General features: G+C 39.0%; 1 protein-coding gene across 2 annotated transcripts; it reads left to right on the top strand.

Annotated features, from left to right (window-relative positions):
- Positions 1-33: 33 nt before the first annotated feature.
- LOC140460980 (BSD domain-containing protein 1-like) lies at positions 34-27,554 on the top strand. Of its 2 annotated transcripts, XM_072555746.1 has the most exons (12): positions 34-221; positions 342-444; positions 530-578; positions 4,737-4,853; positions 6,401-6,568; positions 6,651-6,705; positions 10,121-10,227; positions 10,701-10,769; positions 11,947-12,028; positions 12,162-12,647; positions 24,909-25,009; positions 25,096-27,554. In XM_072555746.1, the coding sequence occupies exons 2-12, from the start codon at positions 434-436 to the stop codon at positions 25,138-25,140; spliced, it is 1,290 nt and encodes a 429-aa protein (XP_072411847.1). In that variant the 5' UTR covers positions 34-221; positions 342-433; the 3' UTR covers positions 25,141-27,554. The 2 variants fall into 2 exon arrangements, with proteins under 2 accessions (XP_072411847.1, XP_072411849.1); XM_072555748.1 differs by lacking the exon at positions 10,701-10,769 and having other exon boundaries at positions 34-444.

Here is a 27,554-nt window from a genome sequence, read left to right as displayed (position 1 = left end):
GCTGCTGTCAGGCGCTGACGGTTATCTGAGCCCGGGGCACGCGCGGTAGCTGTCTGCTGGCTGTACACTTGTCTGTACCTTCTCTCTCTCTCTCTCTCTCTCTCTCACTCACTCAGCATAGTGCTGGAGTGATTTTGTTTCAGCTGCTAATTCGACAATACTGATACAATTTTGTCTGAGTCGCATGCTCCTCATTGATAAATCAACCTTAACACTGCAGGGTTAGTGTCTCTTGTTAATTAGTGGCTCTTTAAAAAGGTAAAGCCCAGTGTTCATTTCCTTTCCCATAATGTTTTTATTTGCCACGGTGGCAATGATGCCATGCCCATTTTGTGTTGTAGCCACTCAGATGACGCAAAGTTTTTGACTGCAACCGTTTGATCCACGCTGTAATTCTCACGGTTGTAAGGTTGGGCATAATCATAACTGCAGAATGACGAATAGGTAAGTGTTTGTTTGAAAATGTGAGCGGCGTGAGGCAGCAGCATTTTTAAGAAATTGCAATTATTTCCTGATTTTTTTTTGGTAGGTGGTGGGGAGGTTGGATTAAACAAAACATCGCAACGGCGAAAGCTAAGGTACGACTAATTTTTTAAAAAAATAAACCAGATTGCCTGTAAAACTGGAGTAATTCGTTAGATTGTTTGTTTGTTTTTAGGATTTCTTTTTACCAAATTAATTTCGTTAGTATGTATATTATATTTATTGTGACTATAATTTGTGCGTGCCGATGCAACTATGACATTGCCCGCCTCTACTAAAGAATGTGGTCTCAAATTATTCATCCACCTCAATCTATTTGTTTTTGTTTTGTCTTTCACACATTTTGAAGTTAGCTCTTTTAACTTTTTGCCTTTTGTGTTGTTGACCTGCTAAACCCCCAACCTGAAAATGAAGGTGAGGACTGAAGGAAAAGTATGGCCCTCAGCAGCTCCTTTGCACTCTTTCTTTACTTTCCTACCATCCCATATTTAATAGTTGATTCACAATAGCTGGACAAAAGTCCATCATCACTTCCCCAATGCACTTAATTGTTCTCTTTATAAAGTTAAGGATTTCATATGCCTTTTTTTTAAACAGATGCCTCAACTTGTCAAGCCACTTTTAAAGATTTGTACGTGTATATCCCCACGTCTCCCTGTTTTACATAAATAAATTACTTCACAGTTGTGGCAAACTTCATCTGGCGTAAGAAGTAGGATAAGGAGTAGATAAGAAGACCCCTTTGTCTGCTGTTCATTAATCCACCTGACCAAGGTCTCTTTATAAGCTCACTAAGAATAGCTGTCCACTACTTGCATCAACTAGCACTTAAAACTTAGCTTGAATTCAACAATTCTGGGGAATAAGATTGGATGTGAGTATTGTTTGTAATGGCAGTAATTCTTTTGTTTTTTGCTATGGCATTTGTGTTGTGACATTGCATATCAAATTGCTTGCATTATATTAATATTGCTAAATACCATAAATGGAATAGAGGGTACTTATTTGCCTTCATCTCTTGTTGGATGACAGACACTGGTGGTGCCTTCTGCTATATGGCTTCGTTCCCTCCCATTTTTTCAGACTCTTTAACAAACAGAAGTGAAAATTTGAAATTGTAAAGAACATTTTCATTTTATTGAAAGAGTCCACCACCAGAGATCTATTTCCATCCGCACCCCTGTCTGCATTTCTGAAGGCTTCCCATTTTCCAGCCATCCCTTTTACCTGCGAACGTCTGCCTCCAATCAGCTTTTGAAAGTTCTTGCCTAATACTGTCAAAATTGGCCTTTCTCCAATTTAGAACTTCAACTTTTAGATCTGGTCTATCCTTTTTCATCACTATTTTGAAACGAATAGGATTATGGTCGCTGGCCCCAAAGTGCTCCCCCACTGACACCTCAGTCACCTGCCCTGACTTATTTCCCAAGAGTAGGTCAAGTTTTGCACCTTCTCTAGTAGGTACATCCACATACTGAATCAGAAAATTGTCTTGTACGCACTTAAGAAATTCCTCTCCATCTACAGCTTTAACACTATGGCAGTCCCAGTTGATTTTTGGAAAGTTAAAATCCCCTACCATAACTACCCTATTATTCTTACAGATAGCTGAGATCTCCTTTACAAGTTTATTTCTCAATTTCCCTCTGACTATTGGGGGGTCTATAAAACAATCCCAATAAGGTGATCATCCCTTTTCTTATTTCTCAGTTCCACCCAAATAACTTCCCTGGGTGTATTTCTGGGAATATCCTTCCTCAGCACAGCTGTAATGCTATCCCTTATCAAAAATGCTCCTCTCCCTCCTCTCTTGCCTCCCTTTCTATCCTTCCTGTAGCATTTGTATCCTGGAACATTAAGCTGCCAGTCCTGTCCATCCCTGAGCCATGTTTCTGTAATTGTTATGATATCCCAGTCCCATGATACTAACCATGCCCTAAGTTCATCTGCCTTCCCTGTTAGGCCCCTTGCATTGAAATAAATGCAGTTTAATTTCTTAGTCCTACCTTGTCCCTGCCTGCCCTGACTGATTGATTGACTCACTTCTGTTCTCTACTGTATCAGTCTCAGATCGATCTCTTTCCTCACTATCTCCCTGGGTCCCCACCTTACTAATTTAAATCCTCCCAAGCAGTTCTAGCAAATTTCCCTGCCAGTATATTAGTCCCCTTCCAACTTAGGTGCAATCCGTCCTTCTTGTGCAGGTCACTTCTACCCCAAAAGAGATTCCAATGATCCAAAAATGTGAATCCTTCTCACATACACCAGCTCCTCAGCCATGCATTCATCTGCTCTATCCTCCTATTCCTGCGCACAATAACTCGTAGCACTGGGAGTAATCCAGATATTACTCCCCTTCAGGACCTCCTTTTGAAATTTCTGCCTAACTCTCTGTAATCTCCCTTCAGAATCTCAACCTTTTCCCTTCCAATGTCATTGGTTCCAATGTGGACAATGACCTCCTGCTTGCCCCTCTTCCCCCGTGAGAACATTCTGCACCCTCTGAGACATTCTTGATCCTGGCACCATTCTGCTTTTTCTCTGCTGGCCACAGAAACGTCTGTCTGTACCTCTGACTACAGAATCCCCTAACACAATTGATCTCTTGGAAGCCAATGTACCCCTCGTTGCATTAGAGCCAGTCTCAATACCAGAAACTTGGCTGTTCGTGCTATGTTGCCCTGAGAATCCATCACCCCTTACATTTTCCAAAACAGCATACCTGTTTGAAATTGGTATATCCACAAAAGACACCTGCACTAGCTGCCTACCTCTCTCACCCTTCCTGGAGTTAACTCATCTATGTGATTGTATCTGAGACTCTTTCCCCCCACCCCTCACCCTTGCTATAACTGCCATCCATCACATACTGTTGCTGTTGCAAATTCCTCATCGCTTCTATCTATCTCTCCAACCGATCCACTCGGATCTGATGAGATTTGCATCCAACAGCGTTTATGGCAGATATAATCCGCAGTAACCCTTAAACTCTCTTTAAACTCCCACATCTGACAAGAAGTACATATCACTGCAAAGGCCATTTTTGCTTCTTCACAATCTACAGACCCAGAAAATAACAGTCTTCTTCCTCTACAAACACTGCCCCAGGTTAAATTAATAACTATGCCTTATGTTTTAAGTTTAATCAAGAGACTTCTCTCCAAAAACTTATAATCAAGAAAGAATCCACTATACTCACTACTGCAGCCTTTCTCTTGGACAGACTTAAAACAACAATTAACTTATCTGATTCTGTGCTGTGAACTTTGCCCAACAGTTCCTCCAAGATTAGTTGTGAATTTCACTGTTTTAATTTTCCCAGATGCATTCCGATGTCCAGTGATACACAAATTCAAACAGCAAAGGCGGTAACTGTGCAGGTTTTGTTTTCTCTCTCTCTCTCTCTCTCTCCTGCACTGTCCTCACCATGTGCTTCCTTTGTCTGCTCTTCTCCCTTTTAAACTGCTGTTGTTTTGACTTTTTTTTTCCAAAGTTCCAAAACAATGCCACAGCAGATAAAACAGTAATTGCTGCTCCTGGAATTTGAGGAAATCACCTCCAGCACCTAAAATACCTCAAAAAAAGGAGCAGCTCTTACAGCCAGAAATTTTTCCCGTCCTCCATCTACTACTATGATAAAGTAATGTCTGTTCCGGATGGAACAGGTAATGTCTTTTAAGTTTCTCTGTTATAACCATACCTACAGAGCGCTTTCATTGTGTATTTTTTATATTTATGTGGGTACATGGCAATATCTTTGGAGAAGAAACAATAGAATTTCTTGTATCAACAAGATTTAATCACCACATTTGAAATTTGTGACACTCTGCTGCTAGCTTGACATTTGTAGAAAGTTTCAAGTTCATGTCCTTTTCCTTTTAAAATAGAAGTAGCCTCTTGGTTTCATATGATTTCCCAATCACTCTTATTGATGCCATGTTCACCTTTTGCAAATTTAGGATTAGTCAGGAACCGAGATCATTTCAGCATAGTGATTGTATGTATCACAAGACTGCACTGTTAGACACACACAAACCCAGATGGAGGTGTCCAAGGAAAATTCTACCTCTGATTTTAGAATAAAAAGAAAAGTTGTTCTTTTTGGCACTGTCATCCCATCCATAGGTGACATAAAAATGTTGTCAATGTACAATGTGTTGTTTAAATTCAAACAGTTATAGTCTCTGCAATGATTTCAAATTTGTGTGCAATAGAATTAAGGCTTTATCTACCTTTATATTTTTAATTCACAGTCTGCGAAAGCTGTGGAGCTTTTGACCCGTGATCTGGCTGAATTTACTCAGGTTATCCAACAGGATACTGTGACTACAATTTCAGCAACAGCCTTAGCATTCAAAGAGAAACTTAATGTGAGTCTATGTTGTTCTGATTCTAGAAGATGTTATACAGCACAAGCTTAACTTTCTGGATCAGTTTTTTTTGATTTAATGAGGTGGTTCTTAGACTGCTGAATGGACCTTTCTATTTTCAAGTCTACTGTTGACCTTGCTTTTATGCACCTTCTGTGCAGTAGTAACTTTGTATGCCTTGCTTTGTCTAAGCACTTTCTGATCTGTATGTCCTTGACCTGCCTGTACTGCTTGAAAAACAAAACTTTGTTTTGTACTTGGGTACATGTAACAATAATAAATGAATTTTTTAAAAAAGGCATGTAATATATAAGATTTTAACAACAAAATGGATGTTTCATAAGTAAAAGAAATGAAGAAAAGATAGATTATCCAGATTTTTTACTTATAAAGATCATTTGAATGATAATATAAAATTATAAGCCCAATAACATACCTTTCCAGATCCTAAGAACATCCATACTCTAAAGCACACCTCGTACAGTGCTCCCATCAGAAATCCTTTTCTCTAACACCTTAATGGGTTTAATTTGATGCCAACCCCCAGCCTCAAATCTTATGGTTTCTTCCTGGAGTTATTGCACACTTGACTTAAATGTACTCAGTTTCAAATAATCTCTTCGGGTTTTATCAAAAACCTATGGTCTGGGGCTGACACTAACCCTTTACAGTAAGGTAATCTAGTATTAAGAAGTCTGCTTATCTTCTCCCTTTCTTAGGAGCAACTTCACACAGAAAAAAAATAGTTTTATGGAACATACTAAAACTGGAAATCAAATTACAAATGGTTCTCTCTTTCAACTTCAAATGTTTTTCCTATGTTTATGAAAAAAAGTTCAGAAGATGCTAACAGAAAGTTTCAGGTGCAGTTGTTTATCTTGCTAGGTTGTAAACCTTCCCAAGTTAAATAAAGAACAATTAGTTCTGAAAACTAGTCCTTAAAAAAAACATGGCTGCAGAAACAAATTGCAGTTAATTATTAATTCCTTCAGCCACCCAGAAAATATGCCACTAAAATCTCTGAAACTAAAAACATAGCACAAATTACATTAAAAATATATAAACATCACTAGCTCTTATAATGATTTCAAATAGAAGACCGAATATTCCAGAACAATATAACTATAAATTTATTAATTTTAGCTACAATGTTTAGTATTCATTTTCTAACTCCTGCATCAGGCCTTGAGTACTGGATTATTTTACATAATGTCTCATTACAAATTGTGTTAATTTGTTGTGTCCATACTAATCAGTTGTATGCATCTTGGCTAGAAAACTATTTGTTTCACCTCTGTAAACTAATACTACTTCTAGCAGAAGTAAGATTTAATGCTACAGTTCTAATGCAACATAATCTGATTCCAAATACTAAAGTGCGATATGTACAAGTTCACTGCTATCCCTATGCTATTATGATCTTAATCGCTCAAGGTAAGTTGATGTGATTGGGAGTGCCATATTCATGTAGAAGCAGAGACTCATTTCATCACAGTACTTAACAAATTGCAGACTACATAGGATTTATTTTTGTACATCTTTACTAGGTTGAGGAGCACACAGAAGGTGGTCAGGTATTTAGCAAGGGGCTTTCAAACTTGCTTGGAGTGATCTCTGATGCGTTTGCACCTACAGTGGAAGAATCTGTCACTTCTGATATACGAGCAGTAAATGACTATCAGATGAGAATTAGTGAGCCATATGATAGTCTGAAGGTACGTACATTGTTCAAAGATAATGGACAAAGGTGAAATGGAAGTACAGTGATTATTTAAGAACTTTTTTTTTGTTTTGCAGGTCCGACTCTGTAACCTTCAGGTTGATCCTGCAACATACTGCACGAAACCAGACGGTAATATTTAACTATTGTGCTTTATTCATTCATCGAATGTAGGTGTCACTGGTTGGGCCAGGGAAGGTGGTGATGAGCTACCCAAATGTTGTGATCTACATTTGGGGAATTGCAAACAAAGTTTCTTCCAAAGTATTTAGTATTCGTGTTCTAACTCCTGCATCAGGCCTTGTGTACTGAATTATTTTACACAATGACTCACCACAAATTGTGTCTATACTGATCAGTTGCATGCATCTTGGTTAGAAAGCTATTTGTTTCACCTCTGTAAACTCTTCTTACTTCCAGCTGAAGTAAGGTTTAATGCTACAATTCTAATCAATTCGGTTTTTCAGCTTTTCTGTGTGCTAGGAATACAGGTATAACGAGTGACAAAAACAAATTTTAGACTGTAGAAAACTATTGGTTTTGAAGTAGTGAAACAGCTATGCATGAAAATGAAGAAATTAGAATAATATCAGTGTAATTCCCAGCTGTGGGAATTGGAGGAAAAATAGCACTGAATTTACAGCACTGCTGCTTTGTATGCAATACCCTCTCAGTGACATGCAATGGTGGCTGGTGTTGTTCCAGAAGTAAGGTAATGGAAAAATGGGTACAATCATTAATTGGGGGTATTGTGCAGAGAAAGAAAAATACATTTTATATCCTGCGCCACTTAATTTTTTTTTAAATTTGTGTGAATATAATTTTATATTTTGTTTCAATGCCTTTACCCTGTGCCACCAACTAACAATGTGATAATCAATCACAGGCTTTTATGTGTGTAAATGTGTTGCAAATTAATTCTCAAAACAATTGTGTAATCCTGTCTGAGTAAGAAATGCCTGAAATTCACAGCTTGCACTGCCTGACGTAATTGTTGCTTTTCCAATGTATGTAAGTTAGAAATTTTGAGTTACCTACAGACTGAAATATACTGATTAAATAATTTCATAGTAATATAATTTATCTAGCAATACTTACGAAAAATCCATGAGCCAATTTCAATCGAGTTTCTCTAGTCCCATTATTTTTTTCACTCCTGATATTTCAAGTGGCCCTGAGTTCATGTTGTACTTCAGCACACCTATAAAATGCATTTAGCAGGTCTTATGTAATGCAGATGGTTGTAATATCCTGCTCAAGGACTGCAGTGTTGCCTTTCTTAATGAGGGGAGTCGGTCTATTTTTCTTTTACTGGAGAGTAACAAAAAGTAATGTTTATCTTTTATCAGTAAATTCCTGCCATTCATTATATTAGAAAATTCCTAATGCTAGGTGATCGATGGAGTTTGTCTCGTCATTGCACAGGTCTCGAGGAGATACAATGAACATTGTGCATATTTGGTTCTTTAACTCAGTCATGCTAGTTTTGAAATACAAAGCAGCAGTGACAAGTTCTCAGAAGACTTAGAAGTTTAGGGGATAGGATGATAGAAATCATGTGGTTTATGTCAAACACCATGACCCACAAATATGAAACAATGAACATGCCATGTTTTCTTGAATCATTAAGCAACCATCTACCTTACACAACTTTGCGACATATTAAATTTAGCGGTGTTATCTTTTCATTTTTGCCTTCAGTGTGCCACTTATTTTTTGATCAGCATTCAGGAAGATTGAAACTGCATGTGAAATTATATGTAAAAGATACAATATAAATTATGTTTGCAAGTGGCAATATTGATTGTACTATTGCATGATTACGATAAACATGCAACACCCCTGAAAATGTGTACTGTATGTATGCAGGTTTACTTAGCAACTGTGTAAGAAATAAAAGATTGAAGGGAAGATCCAAATTCATATTGAAGGGCTACCATCAAATCAATTGAAAATTAAACAGATTTAATTGGATTTAGACAGATCTGGGCATACAGGTCCACTGTTCCCTAAAAGTAGCAACACAGGTAGCCAAGGTGATTAAGAAGGCATGTGATATGCTTGCCTTCATCGACTGGGGCATGGAGACCAAGAGTTGGCAAACCATGTTGCAGTTATGTAAAACCCTTGAGGCAGTGTTTGGAGTATTGTGGGCAGTTTTGGTTGGAAGGACTTGGAAGCTTTGAGAATGCAGAGAAGGTTCACCAGGATGTTATCGTGTCTCTAGGGTATTGGTTATGAGAAAAAGTTAAAAAGACTAGAATTGTTTTCACTGGAAAGACAACGGCTGAGAGGAGACCTGATAGAGGTCAGCAAAATTATGGGAGACGTAGAAAAGGTGCTTTTTCCCGAGGGTTTTTTTTCCTCTAGGTTGAAGTTTCAATTACTAGGGGGCACAGGTTCAAGGTGAGAGTGAGAAAGTTTAAGGGAGATGTGCAAGGGAAGATTTTCATGCAGAGACTGGTAGGAGCCTGGAGTGCACTGCTAGAAAAGGTGGTGGAAGCAGGCTTGTTGGCAACATTTAAGAGGCATCTGGATGGTTACGTGAATAGGGAGGGAATAGAGGGATATGGGCTGAACAAGGGCAGAGGTTTGCTTTTTAGTTTAGTTAGGGTACGATGGTCAGTACAGGCTGAGGGCCGAAAAGCCTGTCCCTAGGCCATACTTCTCTTTTTTGTTCTCTTTTAATCAGAAACAGAGAACCCCACCTCAAACAAAATTAAGCAAAGAACATCAACTGAAAAAAAATACTTTCAACAAGTTGCTGGGATGCCACATAGCTGAGTAGAAAGTAGCATATAGTGAAGTAGAGACAGTGCTGAAGCAAAAAAGAGGGGGAGAGAAAACTAAGAAAAGTGTAGAAAAAGGTGCCTTAAAATAAATCAATAAACAGAAAAGTTTCACATTCATTGTAGTCAAAAATGTTGGCAGTGTTTCACAGCATTTGTCATGGTTTTTGTTGTTACTCATATCATTGAATGGGGGAGACCAATCTCCACACCTCAGACATATGTAAAGACTGCTGCTACTCTTCCTGGTCTGATTTTTTTTAAAAACAATATTCCAAATTAATTAACAAGGTGATACATTTCTTTTAATCACCTACAATTTTTATTAAGAGATTTTAGTTGTCATTATGAAATCTCTTCCATATTGTTAGCAAGGATACAGTATCTGTCCAGAATTTTAAAAAGCCCCCCTTTCTGTTTAGCTTAATTCCAGTCATATTTTGTATGTCTGCCACCACCTGTCCTTCTCTTAGGTGAAGACTTTCTGAGCTGATAATTTTAAATTGATTCAGGTTTAAATGGACACACTACTGTAGACCAATTTGCATCTTCCTGTGCTTAATGAGCAAAAGTGTTCTCGTGATGTGCATTGACCAAATACATTTGAGTAGTCTTGGTCTAATCTATAATTTGAAATGTTCAAACATATTTTGACTATTTCCAGCAAATTGAATGCTTGAGGTTTACAGATGACCTGTTTTCAGAAATAGTTAATTTGCTTACTTTCATTATTCTATGTAAATCTTTTGTTTCCACAGAACAGTATAACTCCTGGTTGTTGAGCTTCACCTTAGAGGATGAGAAATGTACTATATCTGACCTCTTGGACAATAATCCACCCATAAGAGATCTTTATGCAAAACTGGTATTTTTAATCAGTGATTTTTAGCAAATTAAAATACTTGGCTAAATTGAATGCAGTTGTATGAAAACTTATTACATTGGCATCTACTTACCAATGGACTTGCATCAGTCCATAAAAATGGGCTGTGTACCAAAAATAAATACTACAAAATGTTGCAAGAATATATTCAAAATTAGTTTGAAATAACCATTTTAATTTAATTATATTGCTCTTCTGAAGTTAAAACCTTGAATTTCTGGCTCTCAACATTTCTACAATGTTCTTTCTTGGTTTAAACTGGCAGCCTGACTTTTGTTAATTTAAATAAACCTGTCAATTTTATGAAGCATTTATTAATATACTTCAGTATGTATTTATACTTTTATATATTGTTATTAATATAACTTATATTTGTGCTTTGATTTTATTTGCATAGTGAATTCCTAACTAGCTAAATTTTGATTTGCCTTTTATTAACGAATTCTTTTTGACAGGTTCCCTCTGAAATTACTCATTCAGACTTCTGGTCTCGCTATTTCTATAGAGTCCATCAGCTTCACCAGGTCAGCACTACAAAGGGTTGATGTTTCCTGGAAAAACCAGCAATGATTTGCAGTATTGGTAGCAAAATTAATTTTTAACATCTCTGGATAGTGATGGGACAAGGGAGCAAACATGAACTACTGTGAATGCCCCTCTTTTGGATAATGGGTGAGGTGCACATCACGCTTATCTGTGGCATCCTCTGGAATCAACTTAACCTCTAGTGATCACTCTTGGAAAGTTGTTTATTGTAAGACTATCATCATTTGTGAACTCATCTCTTTTTTTTTCTTTGCCCCAAGGGCAAGAAAGGTTAGGGACAGAAAGTCAGAAATCAAGTTTTACAGGAAAGAAAAATGGGTTTTGGGAGTGGAGGAGGACCTTCAGGGACAATGCTTCCACTAAGTGTTTAATTCAGCATTTGGAATGATTCTGTGCCATTTCCAGACAAGTGAGATTGATTTTTGTTTTCTTAGTAAAAATCATATGCACTCGCAAAAATCAAATGCGCTTGCACAGATGTAAGATTATGATTTGAGCGACATGGTATCAGAGTGTTCACCCCCTAGGCAGTTCCATAATCCACATTATTAGCAGGTGCAGAAGTATTAGAAGTTTTGAACTTGGGTTCCTATCATCTTTTGCATGTCTTCAGTACAGTTGCAAGGCGACATAAAGCTATATTGCAATTGAGCTCATTGCCTGTCCTAAATGCAATGTTGCACAGTTGATAGTTTTCTGATTCTCTAAGTCGTGCTGTGTGCTTCAAGTAGAAACAGCCTTTACTGATGGGGTTCATCTGACCAGTTTTTTTTACAATGAGCAAATCAAATCATCTGCTTTATGTCCTAAACAGGCCTTCTGCAGGTGCAAGTATGGTCAGGGCATGCAGAAAGTTGAATTAGAGCAGCTTCTGCAGTGTATAAAGTACAATAGCAAATATAAATAATGATGGTATTCTAGGAGCACGGATTTATGGCAAAAGGCTGGATTGCAGTAGAATTTGCATCCATAAATTCAAATATAAAGTAAATAATCAGTTACAAATATGGAAACCTACAATTGTCATGCAATAAAAACACATAGAGACACAAATTGCAGCAGGTAACAAGGAAGAGTGGACAAGATATAAAAGGATTATTATTTTAAAATTAAAAACCAATGCACCTTAACACTCTTTTCTTAACTCTCACACAGGAAGAAGCTCTGAGAACAGCTTTAAAACAAAGAGCAGAACAAAGTACATACTCTGTGGACCTTAAATGGGAAGATGACGAAGGTATAGAAATGTAGTGTAAACTCCTTGCGCCATTATGAAGAACTATTTAAGTAAATCTTGTGCTCATAGAATGCTGCAATGAGCCAAGGAATTAAAAATTGTTACATTTTCTTATTTAATCTTTTGTCCTTAGATGAGTGGAATGATACAAGCCTTTCTGCTGCTGCTTTTAAACCGAAAGACCTAAATATGGTAACTAATGACAGGTATGAACTACCAGGAAACACAATGGAAGAAACTGGCTCGAGAGTTACTGCGTCAATTCTTTCTGACAACGCATCTGATGAAATCCAGCCACTTGCTTTGCTTTCCATTGGAGGCACTCAAGGAATCCAATTGAAACACCCAGCAGGAGAAACTATCCAAATGTTGGAATCAGGTTTGGAAATAGAGAAGAAGCTTGAAAATAAAATGGTTTTAAAAGAAGATTTGTGTGATAAACTATTTGGAGATGAAGGCATAAGTACCGGGGGTGAGGATTCTCCAGGTTTTGAAGAGTCCCTGATGTCCACTCTCGAGAGAAATCACGATCGTCTCAATTTACAATCTGTAATTGCTAAAAATAAATCCATCAATTTAAATTCAAATGTTGAAGAATCTGCTTTTTTGGGTATCAAAGGTGAGTGTTTTGTTTCAAGTTATGTGTTAAGTGTTGTTTGGATTGTTTTATTTCAATTTTCTTAGTCTTTCTTTGCCAATCTTATCCCTCCTGTGCTGAAGGTATTTGCTCCATGCTTTAGTGTAATTTGATGGGCACCAGTGATACCGAGCATAAATTACCATTCTTTAGTCTTGCACTTTGTCAGTGTGGCAGCATGCTGTTTGCCTGTTGAGCTTCATAGAAGATTAAGCATGTACTCAACATGCTTCTCATAGGCCTACTTGTAGTTCCTGAACACCATTAGAACAGGGATATCAGGTTGAATTTCCTGTCTCTAATTTGACACACAGACCAATGATCGTACTGGCAAACTTGCTGAAATCTTCAAATTTAGTACTAATTGGAAATTGAACTTTGAATTAGTCAACGTATTTACTGGATTAGTTAGTTGAATAATTGGTAGAGTTTTTAAAAAAAAAAAATTCTTGTTTTTGAGCATTTAGTCAATCATTTAAATGAATCATCCATAGTTTAGCAGTAGTGGAATCCCTATAAATTAAACCTTTCGCACTTTGCTCAGATTTCCTGTTTATATCACACTTTGCATGTCATAGCATAACTCACTTTTTTAAAGTTTTTGAATGTGCATGATATGTGCATTAATGATACGTGTAAATGAACTGTGCCCTCTGCTGGATTGAGTTGTCACACTAAACTATTGCTTTTACTGAAACTCGGTTATTTAATTCACAGGATTTAGGCATTACTGGTGAGGCCAGCAATTAATGCTTGACCTTAACCACCATGAGAATGTGTTGGAGAGAGAGCTTCTTGAACAGCCGTTTTGTAGGTACAACCTCAATGGTAATAAGGAGTTCCACAAGTTTAACCAAGCAGCTGTGAAGGTGCAGTGATATAATTCCGAGTTGAGATGGTTTGTGATTTGGAAAGGAATTTATAGATGGTGTTTCCATGCAAATGTTGCCTTTTCTTCTAGGTGATAAATGTTACAGGTTTGCAAGGTCCTATCAAAAAATGCTGGTGAGTTGCTCCAAGAATCATGTGGATGAAATGCAGTACTGCTAGTGATAGATGAAGACAATACTCAAGATTGCGGCTGTACACGACGTTTGTTAGGCCACTTTTGGAATATTGCATCCAATTCTGGTCTCCTTCCTATTTAAGAATGTTATGAAACTTGAAAGGGTTCAGAAAAGATTTTACAAGGATGTTGCCAAGATTGGAGGATTTGAGCTATAGGGAGAGGCTGAATATGCTGGGGCTATTTTCCCTGGAGCGTCAGAGGCTGAGGGGTGACCTCATAGAGGTTTATAAAATCATTAGGGGCTTGATACGATAAATAGACAAAAGTCTTTTCTCTGGGGTGGGGGGAGTCCAGAACTAGAAGGCATGGGTTTAGGGTGAGAGGGAAAAGATATAAAAGGGAGCTAAGGGGCAATTTTTTCACAGAGGGTGGTGCATGTATGGAATGAGCTGCCAGTGGAAATGCCAGTTGCAACATTTAAAAGGCATCTGGATGGATATATGAATAGGAAGGGTTTGGAGGGATATGGGCCAGGTGCTGGCAGGTGGGACTAGATTGGGTTGGGATATCTGGTCGGTATGGACGAGTTGGACTGAAGGGTCTGTTTCCATGCTGTACATCTCTGACTCTATCACTGTAGATTGCCAATTAAACAGGCTATTGTGTACTTTTGAGATTTTTTGGATCTCATCCAATCAACAACAGAGTACTTGGGCCTTCTAGATGGTAGAAAGGGGTTTGGAGAATCAGAAGGTGCACAGAATTCCCAACCTCTGACTTGTCCTTGCATCTATACTATTTATAGAAGTGGTCCAGTTCAGTTTCTGATCAGTGGTGAACAGCATGGAAACAGACACTTCAGTCCACACTGACCATGTTGCCAACTAAACTGGTGCCACTTGTCTGCGCTTGGCCCATATCCCTCCATACCCTTCTTATTCATGAGCTTACCAAATGTCTTTTAAACATTGTAACAATACCTGCATCACCCACTTTCTCTAGCCATTCGTTTCCATGCACAGGCCACTCTGTAAAAAAAAAAGTTGTTCCTCATGTACTCTTTAAGTCTTTTGCCTCCCACCTTAAAAAAAATGCCCCTTAGTTTTGAAAACACGCTTGTCTGTGCCCTCAATAAGGTCACCCCTCAATCTCCTGTACTTTACTGGGGAAAGAAAAGTCCTAGCCTTTTTATATCTCAACCTTCCATTCCTGGCAACATCCTGATTTCTTTCTGAACACTCTCTCTAGTTTAATAAAATCCTTCCTAGAACAAGGTGATCAGAACTGCACATGCTAATGCAGAAGAGGCTTCACCACCATCTGTACATTCTCAACATGACATCCCTACTCCTATTCTCAAAGGTCTGAACAATGAAGGCAAGCATGCTAAATGCTTTCTTGACTGCTCTGTCTACCTGTGATGCAAATTTGAAAGAATTATGTACCTGTACCCTAGTTCTCTCTGTTCTACAGCACTGCCCAGGGCCCTACCATTAATTATATATGTGCTATCCTTGTTTGTATTACCAAAATGAAATACTTTACATTTATCCAATTTCAACTCCATCCGCCGCTGCTCATTGATCCAATTGATCAAGATCACTGTAATCTTTCAATAACCTCTTGATGGAGGGTTTTTAATGATCCAGTTAAATGATACAGTTAAATGATTCAGTTAATGGTCACGAGCAGGTGTTTCGACTCAGTCTTGCTGGTACTGGTCACTAACTGGCATTTGAGCAGCAAGTAACATTCATGCTACATATTAGTGAAAATCCAGATCTTTCAATATCTGTGGGTCGGATAATCTTATTACCTGAACGTTTGCAAATGGTACTGAGTGGTCTTTATCATCAGCAAACATTTCCATTCATGTTGATGGAAGTTCATTGAAGTAGCTGCTGATCATCAAACCTAGGACCATAAGACATAAGAGTAGATGTCAGTAAAGGTATGTAAACATATAATGTTTTAAGAAAAAGTCAAATGCAATAGTCCTTTAGTAATAGCAAGCTTGAGTACTTCTGAAAAAAAAAACCCATTTCTGTCAAAAAAATTTTGTCTTGCCCTCATCAGCGCAATACTGTGCTGTAGCAACTTTGGTCGTATTTACGACTAATGAGATGCAGCCTCGAGGTAAGAAGACGTTCTGCTTATCCTACAAATGAGTCATGTAATGTATGAAATTCAGTGCCAGTGTGCATAGGAGCAGAAGCAGGCCATTCAGCCCATCGAGGTCTGCTCTGTATGAAAGGGCTTACTGTTGTTGGGATGTTCTGGGCTTCACACCAGTGCAGTAATCAATTTCTACAAGTTATGAATAGCCCTTCATAGTTGCAGTATGTGAAGCATAACCCCATAAATGGCAGGTGGAGCACCAGTTTGTGCCATACTTGGCTGACGGGGACCTGGGGGTCCTGGTGGATGGGATCGCGGACAGATTGGCTGCCTTCTTTGAGGAGTCCAAAGCCTGCCAATCTGTTCTGAGGTTGCCACCCCGGTCCAAAGGAAAGTACAGCTGTGCCACAAGAAGGTTACACATGTGAGGACCCTGCTGCATTCAAAAGAGTAAGTGCTACCATCTTCTCCATGCTACCTCACACTCTGCCAATGCACCCATCTCCCACCAAAGCTCATGGTCTACCATTTCTACCGTTGCCTGCTGCATTCTCCTCCATCTACACCAACACTACAACCAGCCACTTTTCATGTGGTTCAATCTCTGTTCTTGACTCACTCCAGGAGAAGCAGCCAGCAATAGGGCAGAGATGGTCAAGACAGCTGATAGGTGGGACCCTGACATTCACCTGCTGAACCCTGACAAGGAGAGAATCCTTGCCTGAGCAGGAGGAGATTGAGTCAGCTCGTGATGTTATTGACATCTCCCATATCCCAGCAGCCATAAGCTTTATTGTGAAGTGCAGTGCTGTATTTCCATCGCAACTACAAATGTGTTTTCAAAATCCCCAAGTTTCTACATTTTTTTGCCAATGATTCCGTCCTTTTGTATTCTGCAGGCATGAGCAGCATCCAAACAAAATAGCTACATTTCTGTTTGGGATTGGACAGGGGCTATTGGCCTTTTGAGCAACAACAAATTCCAGTTTTGCAGTCAATGAATCAATGAGTCTTGATCCAGCTCACATCTATGCATAAATGGAGCTGCATCAAGACATCATTTCAATGAGGTACATCACAGTGCAGCATCTAAGAACTACAAAATGCTGAAGAAAAATATCTATACAATGTTCTCATGAAAAACGGGTACCCAATAAACACCATCCGCCAATTCCTCAGAAACAAACCCAAACAAGCAGACACAGCACAACCAAAAACTATAGCCACATTGTCTTACATCAAAGACATATCAGAAATGACTTCCACACTACTCAGACCCCTTGGCGTCATGGTAGCCCACAAACCTACCAACACACTTAAACAACGACAAATGGACCTAAAGGATCCATTAGATACTACCAGCAAAACTAACGTCATTTACAAGATACCATACAAGAACTGTTTTTTAAAAAAACACAACAAAAGACAAACTAGCAGGAAACTTGCCACCAGGATACATGAATGCCAACTGGCCACCAAAAGACACGACCCACTATCACTAGTTTCTATACGTACAGACAAAGAAGGACACCACTTTGACTGGGACAACACACACCTCCAAGGGCAGGCGAAACAAAGACATGCACAAGAATTCTTAGAGGCATGGCATTCTAACCAGAACTCCATCAATAAACACATTGATTTAGATCCTATTTACTTTTCCCTTGAAAAAAATAAGGTGGATGATGTCACTTCCAGTTCAAGAAACCAAGACCTATAAATAGAGAGGCAGGACATAATACCAGCGCTTCACTGGAGACTCTGCTGATGATATTACCTCGTATGGTGACCAAACTTCTGAAAACAAACCTTCAAGCTCAACAAGCTAACTTACATATTTATCATCAATCTGAGATACAAATCTTCTCAAAAGGTTTAGAGAAAGGCAGTTCCATGCTGTTGAGATGCTTGTGAGATCTTGGATTGTCTTTATGAATTGTGGACCATAAGTAACACTTTCAGAGTCACCAGTGATTACGTCTGCTCACTATGATTAACTTGAAATGATTAATGACATGGTCAAGATTTTATGAGGTCAAAATTTATATTTAATGTAGTTCAGAGACAGAATCTATTATTTCAGATTTATTTAACCTGTACTGCTTAAGTGTCTGATTAACGCAATTACCCCTTGAAGAGTTTTACATTTCTAACCAGTAGAACCCAGTCTCTCTGATAAAACAAAATGATACTCATCCACTTCAGATGTGGTGCTCGCCAGTTTTCATTTCTATTGCATGTTTGCAATTTGGATGAGGATGAAAGACAACATTGTCAATGCTACACAGACTGAATAATGGCCTCAACCTGTAGATCTAGGTGAGTTATTCTGTGCCTCCCCCACTCTCACCCAACCAAACTTTCATGTTACTATCTGCCATGCCCTCACTGTCAACCCCATTAGTTTTGATGCTCCCCATGTTCCTAGGTTACCCATTTTTAGAACATAGAACATTACAGCGCAGTACAGGCCTTTCAGCCCTTGATGTTGTGTCGATCTGTAGAACCAATCTGAAGCCCATCAAACCTACACTATTCCATTCTTCTCCATATGTCTATCCAATGACCATTTAAATGTCCTTAAAGTGGTGAGTCTACTACTGTTGACATCTGTCTTATATCTGTTACCCCTCAATTTAAAGCTATATCTCCTCATGCTAGCCATCGCCATCTGAGGGTAAAGACTCTCATTGTCTAACCTATTAACCCTCTGATTATCTTTGTGTCTCAATTAAGTCATCTCTCAATCTTGTTCTCTCTAATGAAGACGGCCTCAAGTTCCTCAGCCTTTCCTTGCACTACCTTCCCTCCATACCAGGCAACATCCTAGTAAATTTCCTCTGAACATTTTCCAAATCTTCCACATCCTTCCTATAATGCAGTGACCAGAACTGTACACAGTACTCCAAATCTGGCTGCACCAGAGTTTTTTGTACAGCTGCATCAAGATCTCATGGTTCTGAAACTCAGTCCCTCTACCAATAAAAGTTAACACACTGTATACAAATTTAATAACCCTATCAACCTGGGTAAGTCTTCATCTTCCCAAATTACCCCTAAGGCCCAGGCTTATCCACTTAGTTATACCGAGCTTTGTTGGTCAATCTCCTCCCAACACCATGTCCCCACAATCCACTCCCCTCCTCCCTCCCCCCTCTTTCCCCCCCCCCCCCACAACCACTTGTGTACTCCAATGTTCTATCATCTCCTATCTTTATATTTCAAGTTGCCCCCTGCACAATTATTCTCTCCTCTGCATCCCACCATGCTCCCTCCAGTTCTCAAAATTGAGTTCCCCAATCCCCCACCACTCCACCAGTCTCTGATTTACTCCTTTGATTTTCAGTCAGCAAGGTCAGATACATTATGGTTCCAACCTCCTCCTGTCTGACTTGGAATGACAGCTCTGCCTGATGACTGACCAGATTCTTGCCTTTTTTCTGTTCAGCTCCCTAGCTAACATACTAATTTCCAGGATGATAGCACTGGCTCTGTCGGGCTTGATGTAGCCCACTCTCCAGGCTATAATAATTCAGACTCCCTGAACCTGAATGCAGTGAGTGGTCAGCTGACTGATGCTCCTGGATGATGCCTTTGAGTATGTTGTGACCCCTGACTGCTGAGAGTCCCCTTGACTTTGAAACATGGCAATTTGGTTGAAGCACATTGTGTTTGCTGCATAATCTGCTGGCACATTCTACAGCTGTTACATTGATGTAATGTAGTGTCATACAGCAACATGTCTATTCCCTTGACTGATCACTGGTGGCAGCAGATATGCAGCTTTATGGCTGCACTAAAAGACACAGAAGAATAGAAGTTCTGTGAGTTTGTAGGATCTGAATGAGATGGTAATGCTCAAAAAAGCAAAGCAAGGCAGAGATGTGTGTGTCCAAGTAAATGCACAGTGAGAATGCTAAGAGCCCTGAGATACATACTGTTCTGATTCATGAGAGATTGCCTGTCCTGTGTAAAGCTGCCAGCACTACAGCATTATAACCTTTGTTGAGCTTAGAGTGCAATCTTTAAAGTAAAGAACTCTGAATATTCAGTCTGAGGTGTGTCACGACAAATTGGTGAGGCTGCTGTTGGGCTGAAGCCAACCTTGGTGAATGGAAATTACAAATGGTTGCTGTTAATGTAGCGTGCCCTGAAATGTCGGGAGATGCTAGCCAAGGTGGATGTCAAACTACACCCACCAGATAACCACCCTGACTTTCATATCAGGAACTGGTGCCAATTAGTTTCCGTCCACTCTTGCACAAAATCAGACTTTTTTTTCCCCTGTGTCAAGCAAATAATTTTTCGATTCTTGCCACTTTTTCCCTGGCTGTTTTGCCATTGCTCTCGTTATTCAGGGCTCATTGTTTTTCACTAATTAAGATATTTTGAGTTGGACAGACAATCTAAAACTTTTCTTGCGTATTTGAAACAGATGATCCCTGATATGAGGGGAATGACTTAAGAGCAAAGGCTAAACCGGTTGGAATTCTACTCATTGGAATCTAAACGAATGAGAGGTGATCTCTTCGAAACAAAATAGAACTTTTAAAGGGGTTTGACAAAGCAAATGTTGAGAAGATATTTCCCCCCCCCCCCCCCCCGGGACAGTCGAGGACCAGAGGGCCTCGTCTCAGAATTAAGAGGTGCCAATTTAAGACTGAGATGAGGAGAAAATTCTTCTCCCAGGTGGTTGAAAGTCTTTGGAACTCCTGGCGACAGAGCTGTGGGGCACAGTCCTTGTGTAAATTTAAGGCTGAGGTAGATTCTTTATCAGTAAAGATGTGCAGGATTACAAAGAAAGGACAGGGAAGTGGATGTGAGGAATGTTGGATCAGCCATGATCCTATTGAATGATGTAACAGACTCTGGGGTGAATGGCTTACTCCTGTTTCTATTTCTTGTGGTCTTAGATAAGACAGTTATTCACTTTGATTTGTAGACAGTACCATTTTTGAAATGATCACAGTGACAGTATGATCAAATCTAATGTTATAGAAATCAAGCCTGTCTGATATTGGTAACTGTATTGTACCTTAAATTTTCAAATTTTATTTTTAATTTCATTGTTTGAATTTAATTGTAGGTTTTTTTTTAGGAAGCAAGTCAATATCTAGAAGTATAAATGTTGATGTGGTCAAATAGTTTGAATGACTAGGTCAATTTAATTAATTTTAACTTACAATGGCAGTGGAGAGGTTTGTCATTTGTTCAATGAGATATTTTGCTGGTAATGCCTTGACTGCTGTCACTAGAAAGGCAGATGTGAAGCTGAACATGTTTTGGAAATATAAATGCCTGGCATTTATGATGAGACTATTAGAATTGTTTCCATCAGTTTTAGTCTCAGTTGTTCCCAAAAGTGTGTCAATAGAGGAGCAAATATTGCAAAGCAAAATGTCAGTATAGTGCTGAAGTCTGTCTTGTTGTTGTTGGGACTACATTTAGGTGAACAAGACTCTTTCCTGAAACTGATAAAACTAAACTATTGGCAGAAAGAAAGGTTGGCAATGTAATTAAGCCTGTGATTTTCAGGTAAATCAGTTCTGGCACCGTTACTTTGTCAAAGATTTGGTAATTGACCTTTTCTGGGGATACATATCTGTTGCTCAAAATGCTGTAAAATTTAGGAGATATTTTGTACATCATTTGAAAGTGATTCTCTTTTTTTTAGAAAAGAAAAAAGCTTGCATTGACTTCTATAATATCTAGGAATGCTAATAATACACTTTCAAAATGAGCATCTTTCTTCCATTTCTGCTCTGGCCAGAGGAACAGAAATTTCAGCAGCTGGGAAGAGCACCAGGAGCTGCAGAGAAATCGGTTAGAAAGAGACCGGCTCATGGCTGTTTGCTAATGCTATACTTTACCACATGCTGCCTTTTTTTGTGAAGGGAAGTTGCTCTACGTTAACACTCGAATTCCACTCTTATGTCCGTATTTAAACCACTGCTATATTGAGGCTAGGAGTGACCCTGGTAGAACACCAACTGAGTGTCAATGAGCAGATTACTGCTGAGTAAGTGCCACTTAATAGTGCTAACAACAGCATTTTACATTAGTAAAGTAATGATTGAGAGTAGGCTGATGGGTGATAATTGGGGCGGCACGGTGGCACAGTGGTTAGCACTGCTGCCTCACAGTGCCAGAGACCTGGGTTCAATTCCCGCCTCAGACTGTGTGGAGTTTGCACATTCTCCCCGTGTCTGCGTGGGTTTCCTCCGGGTGCTCCGGTTTCCTCCCACAGTCCAGAGATGTGCAGGTCAGATGAATTGGCCATGCCAAATTGTCTGTAGTGTTAGGTAAGGGGTAAATGTAGGATTATGGGTGGGTTGCGCTTCAGCGGGTTGGTGTGGACTTGTTGGGCCGAAGGGCCTGTTTCCACACTGTAAAGTAATCTAATCTAATCTAATTGGCATGTTGGCTGTTTATGAGCAGAGCACACCCGAGCTATCTTTCTGGAGACCAGTAACATACTTAAAAATAGTAACTGTTTTCTCTCCGATCAGGTGGTGTCAGGTCTGCTGAGTTTCTGCAGCATCTTCTGTTTCATTTCATTTTTGCAGATTGTCAGTGTATTAACGACACTTGGACAGTTTAGCTGCGAATGTGGCTAATTCGAGACGGCAAGTCTTCAGTACTATTGCCAGAGTTTTTCAGAACCCATACTTTACCTAATGTCTTCAACCATTATTTAACATAATGTGGAATGAATTAAGTCGGCTGAATATGAGCAATTGTGGTGGGGACTTCGTGAGAAAGCAGAGATGGATTATTCAATTAACACTTCTGCTTGAAGATTATTGCAAACACTTCAACCTTATCTCTTGCATTGATGTGCTAGGAACTCTCATCTTTGAGGCTGGTGACCCTCTGGAAACTCCTTTTCCTGTTAAGTCATAGAGATGTACAGCACGGAGATAGACCCTTTGGTCCAACTTGTCCATGCCGACCAGATATCCTAACCTAATCTAGTCCCATTTGACAGCACTTGGCCCATATCCCCCTCAACCCTTCCTATTCATATACCTATCCTGATACCTTTTAAATGGTGCAGTTGTACCAGCCTCCTCCACTTCCTCTGGCAGGGCATTTCATGCCAGTTGTGGCAAAACTGTAGAGCTTTTGATTTGGTCTGTTAGTTTTGGGATCAGCTGAACATTACATGTTGCTTACTTGTGTAGTCCTGTCATCAACTTCACCAGCTTGGCACCTCATTTGCTGCTCCTGGCCCACTTCTCACACTTCATTGAATCAACACCGGTACCTTAGCTTAATAGCAATGGTAGTTTGAGAGACTATGAAGTTCTAAATTATGATTAATTACAGTTCTGCTGGTCCTGATGGCCCACAACTTTAATGAATGCCAAGTTTTGATTTGATAGATCTGTTCAAAATCTATCCCAGCCAATACAGTTATTGTGCCTTATAACATATAGTCTAGTCATACAGCATGGAGACAGACCCTTCGATCAAATTGTCCATGCGGTTCAAGAAGGAAGCTCATCGGCAACTTGAGAATAAATGTTGGCCAAGTTCCACAAATGATTTTTCTTTATATACGGTCCAATGGCATCTTAACCATAACGTTTACCTGTGATGCAAATTTCAAAGAATTATGTAACTGAACTCCTCGGTCTACCTGCTCTGCAACACTACCAAACAAAATGCTTTGGGTTACCAATGACTTCCAGTGGTCACTCTTGCTGATCTTCTCAAGAACAGATACACCTGCAGTGGGTAGATAGGTGATGTCATTTGTTTCATTCTGTCTCCCATAGGTTAGTCCAACCGATATGGGTGCCATGGTGGCTCAGTGATTAGCACTGCTGCCTCACAGTGCCAGGGGCCCAGGTTCAATTCTAGACTCAAACGACCGTCTGTGCAGAGTTTGCACATTCTGCTTGGGTTTCCTTCAGGTGCTCCGGTTTCCTCCCACAATCCAGATGTGCAGGTTAGATGGATTGGCCATGTATTTTACAGGGATCTGTAAGTTAGATGTGTTGGTCAGGGTAAATGTAGAGTGATAGGGTAGGCGAATGGGTCTGGGTGGGTTACTCTTTGGAGGGTCATGTGAACTTGGAGGGTCATATGGGGCCAAATGGCCTGTTTCCACACTGTACGGATTCTATGATTCTATATGTCCTTCAGTTCTCAGTTAATTCAGTCAGTATCGGTGCAACCTAGTCACATTTTGGTATGGGACATCATACATTGGATGGAGGGTTCATTTTGTGACCTTCGTACCTTCAATGCTACTCTTAAGTAGTATTCAACATGGAGAAGCACAGCTTCATGAGCTTAAGACATGACAGTAGGTGATAACTGCAGGTTTCTTTACTCATGTTTAACTAAAACCCTAAAATTTCTTGGTGTATAACCTCAATATTGAGGACTCTCAGAACCATTCACTCCTGACATACAGTCCTGGGACATTGATTGTAAAACATGGTTCAGTGAATATGACTATCAGCCTATTGCTTGACTACTCTTAAAACCACTCCCATTGTAACATGTCTTTTGATATAAAAAGTGAAAGAACTTGCAGGATTGATTGGTGCTTGGGTTTATGTTGACTACTCTGTTCGTTTTCAATCCTTTTCAACTTTTCTGTAGAGTTTTGATGCAATTGAGTGGCCTGTTGAGCCATTTTGGAGGGCTGTTGAGCATCAATTACATTACTGTGGGCCTGAAGTAATGATATAAGCAGACTTTGGTTTTCCGAAGGGCGTTAATGAACCAAACAAGTTTTTGCAAAGTAGTAGATTAATGATGATTACCGTTAACTCCAGTATGGCTTTTTAAAGTCTGTATTTATTAATTGAATTGCAATGCATTTCTGTTCCACTAACAGTGCAACCAAAGGAGAAAGTTTTAAATTAGGAAATTCTGAAAGTGGCCCAATCTTTTGTTGCTGAAGAATAGAACTTTGAAATCTGAAACTGACTTGGCTACCTCAGGGTTAAAGCATCTAAACTGAAGCAGTCTTCCATTTATAACGGTGGTGACAATGACTTTTAACAGGAAGAATCAATAAATTCATACATATTGGGAAACTCTTTTCAATTATTTAGTGTTTTATGAACTCTGGTTTCACAGGGTTTTTTTTGTTATAGGAAACACTGATTATTTTGAAAACTGGGATGAAGACCTTGATCTGGACATGACTGAAGAGGAAATCCAGTTGACTTTATCTCGAGCTGAAGCCTCAGGAGAGGTATTGGTTTTGTTCTGTAATGCTTTTCTACCTTGATTGAAGGTTGCAAGATCGCTGCTGTAATGTATGCTTGTTTTCTTTTGCAGCTCGATCCTGAAGACTGGGATGACTGGGTATGTGAACAGAAGTAAACGCTTTACACAACTAGACTATTACCTGCAGAGCATAAATAACTGGAAACCGTGTCAGAAGCTGTTGCCATTATTTTTGAGTGTTGCGTCAAAAGTGACATCAAACAGTTTATGGACAGCACGACAACTTTTTAAATTTCAAATGGAATATATTCAGACAATCGTTTATTTTTTATGTTAATGTGCAGCTTTATGAATGGATTGAAGATCTGTATTTGACCAGATGCCAAATTTCAACAGTAAATGCTAAGAATGATCAAACTTCTGGCAGCCTTAATACTGTCTGGGAATACTGTCAACTGTGCAAGTTGATCTGTTACAAAAGAGGTGTTGGTAATCTCCCTTTATAGAAGATTACACAGTGAATTAGCTAACCTGCCTAAAGTATTCAATAGCTCCTCCGAATGATTGCTGCCATTTGGAAGTTAAGATGTCATTGCTATTTGAGCAACTGGCTAGAATGTAAACTCTATCTCTCTCTTCTCGATCTGACTGCTAACGTTCCTCAGCATCATGCCTGAAACACCATCCAGGAAACAAAAACCTCCCAGGGAAGATCTCACTGTGTGCAAATTGATACATCTCACTGATGAGTATTATGAAGGTGGTGTGACTTTCCGTAGTATTACCAAATAAATCAATCTTTCCTTACAACCTCCCAGTGCTTTTATTAACAGATCCTGAAATTGATGCTGCTGTGCTTTCCAGATTGGCATCCAGTCAACCTCGGTCCTGATACATTTTTTTCAAACTCTAATTGATCTGCATCCTCCCATCCAGGAATTTTAGAGCCTTAAACTTTGGACTTCCTAATTTCAGTGTCACCAAGATTTACTGCTATTGCACGAATCTTGTATCCAACTGCATTTCTTATCCAGAAAATTTACTTTGCAATGAATTTTTAGTTTTATTTCAGCATTAAACACGACTCTATTCTCCAGCTCATTTCATCTTAAACTGAGACCTGCTGCATTTGTAAGTAGGCCTTCACTTGCTCAGTGCCTTAGTAGCCTTTTGAAGACCGTTACAATGATTTTAATAACTCATGAAACAAAGAAATTGGTAGAATGTTCATTTTCAGTCTTTTTGAGAAGAAAGAGCCTCATAACTTACCAAGGGACAATCTTGGAGATGTGGGAGAAAGTCAAGAAGAGGGAATTGTGGCTGCAAACTGACTTGTTCCATAGCATACACCGTACATCAATAAACTGAACTATATGCTATAAATTTCACCTATTGTTCTCAAGGCAAACATTTCCTCCTTCATTCACTGTTAGTATTTGGGTTGGTGATATTTGTAATGGTTTCAAAAGCTTTACTTTGCCATCTCCTCCTGGTCTTTATTTAACTAAGATTTGTTCCAACTTCCAGTCACATTCTCCTACATAACAGTTTGTAAAGCCATAGATTCAATTTTCTGTCAGGTCTCCAGTGATATTAAAATAACAATGTTTATGTAACACCTGCTCCTGTCAGTGTTCAATGTGTCTGGTGCTGAAAAATTGTGCACTTTTCTGTTGGTGATATTCTGTTTCAGTGCTGAATGTCATCCACTCAAGCCCAGCAGAGTGAAGTGCAGTGTTTAAACTGTTTCTATCTTTACTGCAGCATAATGAATCTTTTAACCTCTAAAGCCTTTTTTTCCTTGGTCTAGTCAGGTTTGCTGTCAATTTGTAGGTAACATACATTAGAACTGTCAAGTTTAACTTTGTTCAATACCCAACTGGCAGTGCAAAATTCTCTGGCCAGCTTACTCTTAAACTGCCTAAAAATTGCTGCAAATTGTTAATAAATTGGATAGAGTTCAATCAGATGTTGGTCTGATTAGAGTGAGCAACAATTTTTTAGGTGGTTCCTTTCACTGTTAATAAGAGTTCCCACACAGTCTACACATTGCTTCAATTAACTTTTTTGTTTATATATAATAAACTATACTATTGGATGTGAAAGTGAAAGAAGTAATTCTTAGTTTATTTTCCCTAGTTCTTTGATTTCTGGGATTTTTTTAAAGTTGAAAGCTCATAGGTGATCTGAAAAATATTGTAGTAAAGGTTTCCTTTTGATCCCTCTAGGGAATTACAAATTCAATCATCTAACTTTTAAAGTAGAATCCCAACATCAAGTGAGTCATATTCTCAAAAAGACAAAAAAAGTCTTCTACATTTATTATAACTCTGATTTGGGTGAGTGACTTGTGTTTGAATATAAAAGTAAATTGTTTTTATGGTGTGAATGCTGCAAAAATAATGTGTTGAATGTTTGTAGAAAAATCACTAAGACAATATTCAAATGTTCCCTTTGGTATTCTGACCATCCCCATTTTTGTGTGCCAACTAAATAAACGTATGTAATAATTTATAATGTAAGAATTCCACAGGAAAGAGAATTAAAAGACTACATCCTGTTTGAACAAA

This window comes from Chiloscyllium punctatum, chromosome 3, assembly GCF_047496795.1.
Source record: "Chiloscyllium punctatum isolate Juve2018m chromosome 3, sChiPun1.3, whole genome shotgun sequence".
NCBI lineage: Eukaryota > Metazoa > Chordata > Chondrichthyes > Orectolobiformes > Hemiscylliidae > Chiloscyllium > Chiloscyllium punctatum.
Note: the sequence above shows the minus strand (reverse complement) of the source record. Positions and strands in the feature narration are given on the sequence as shown.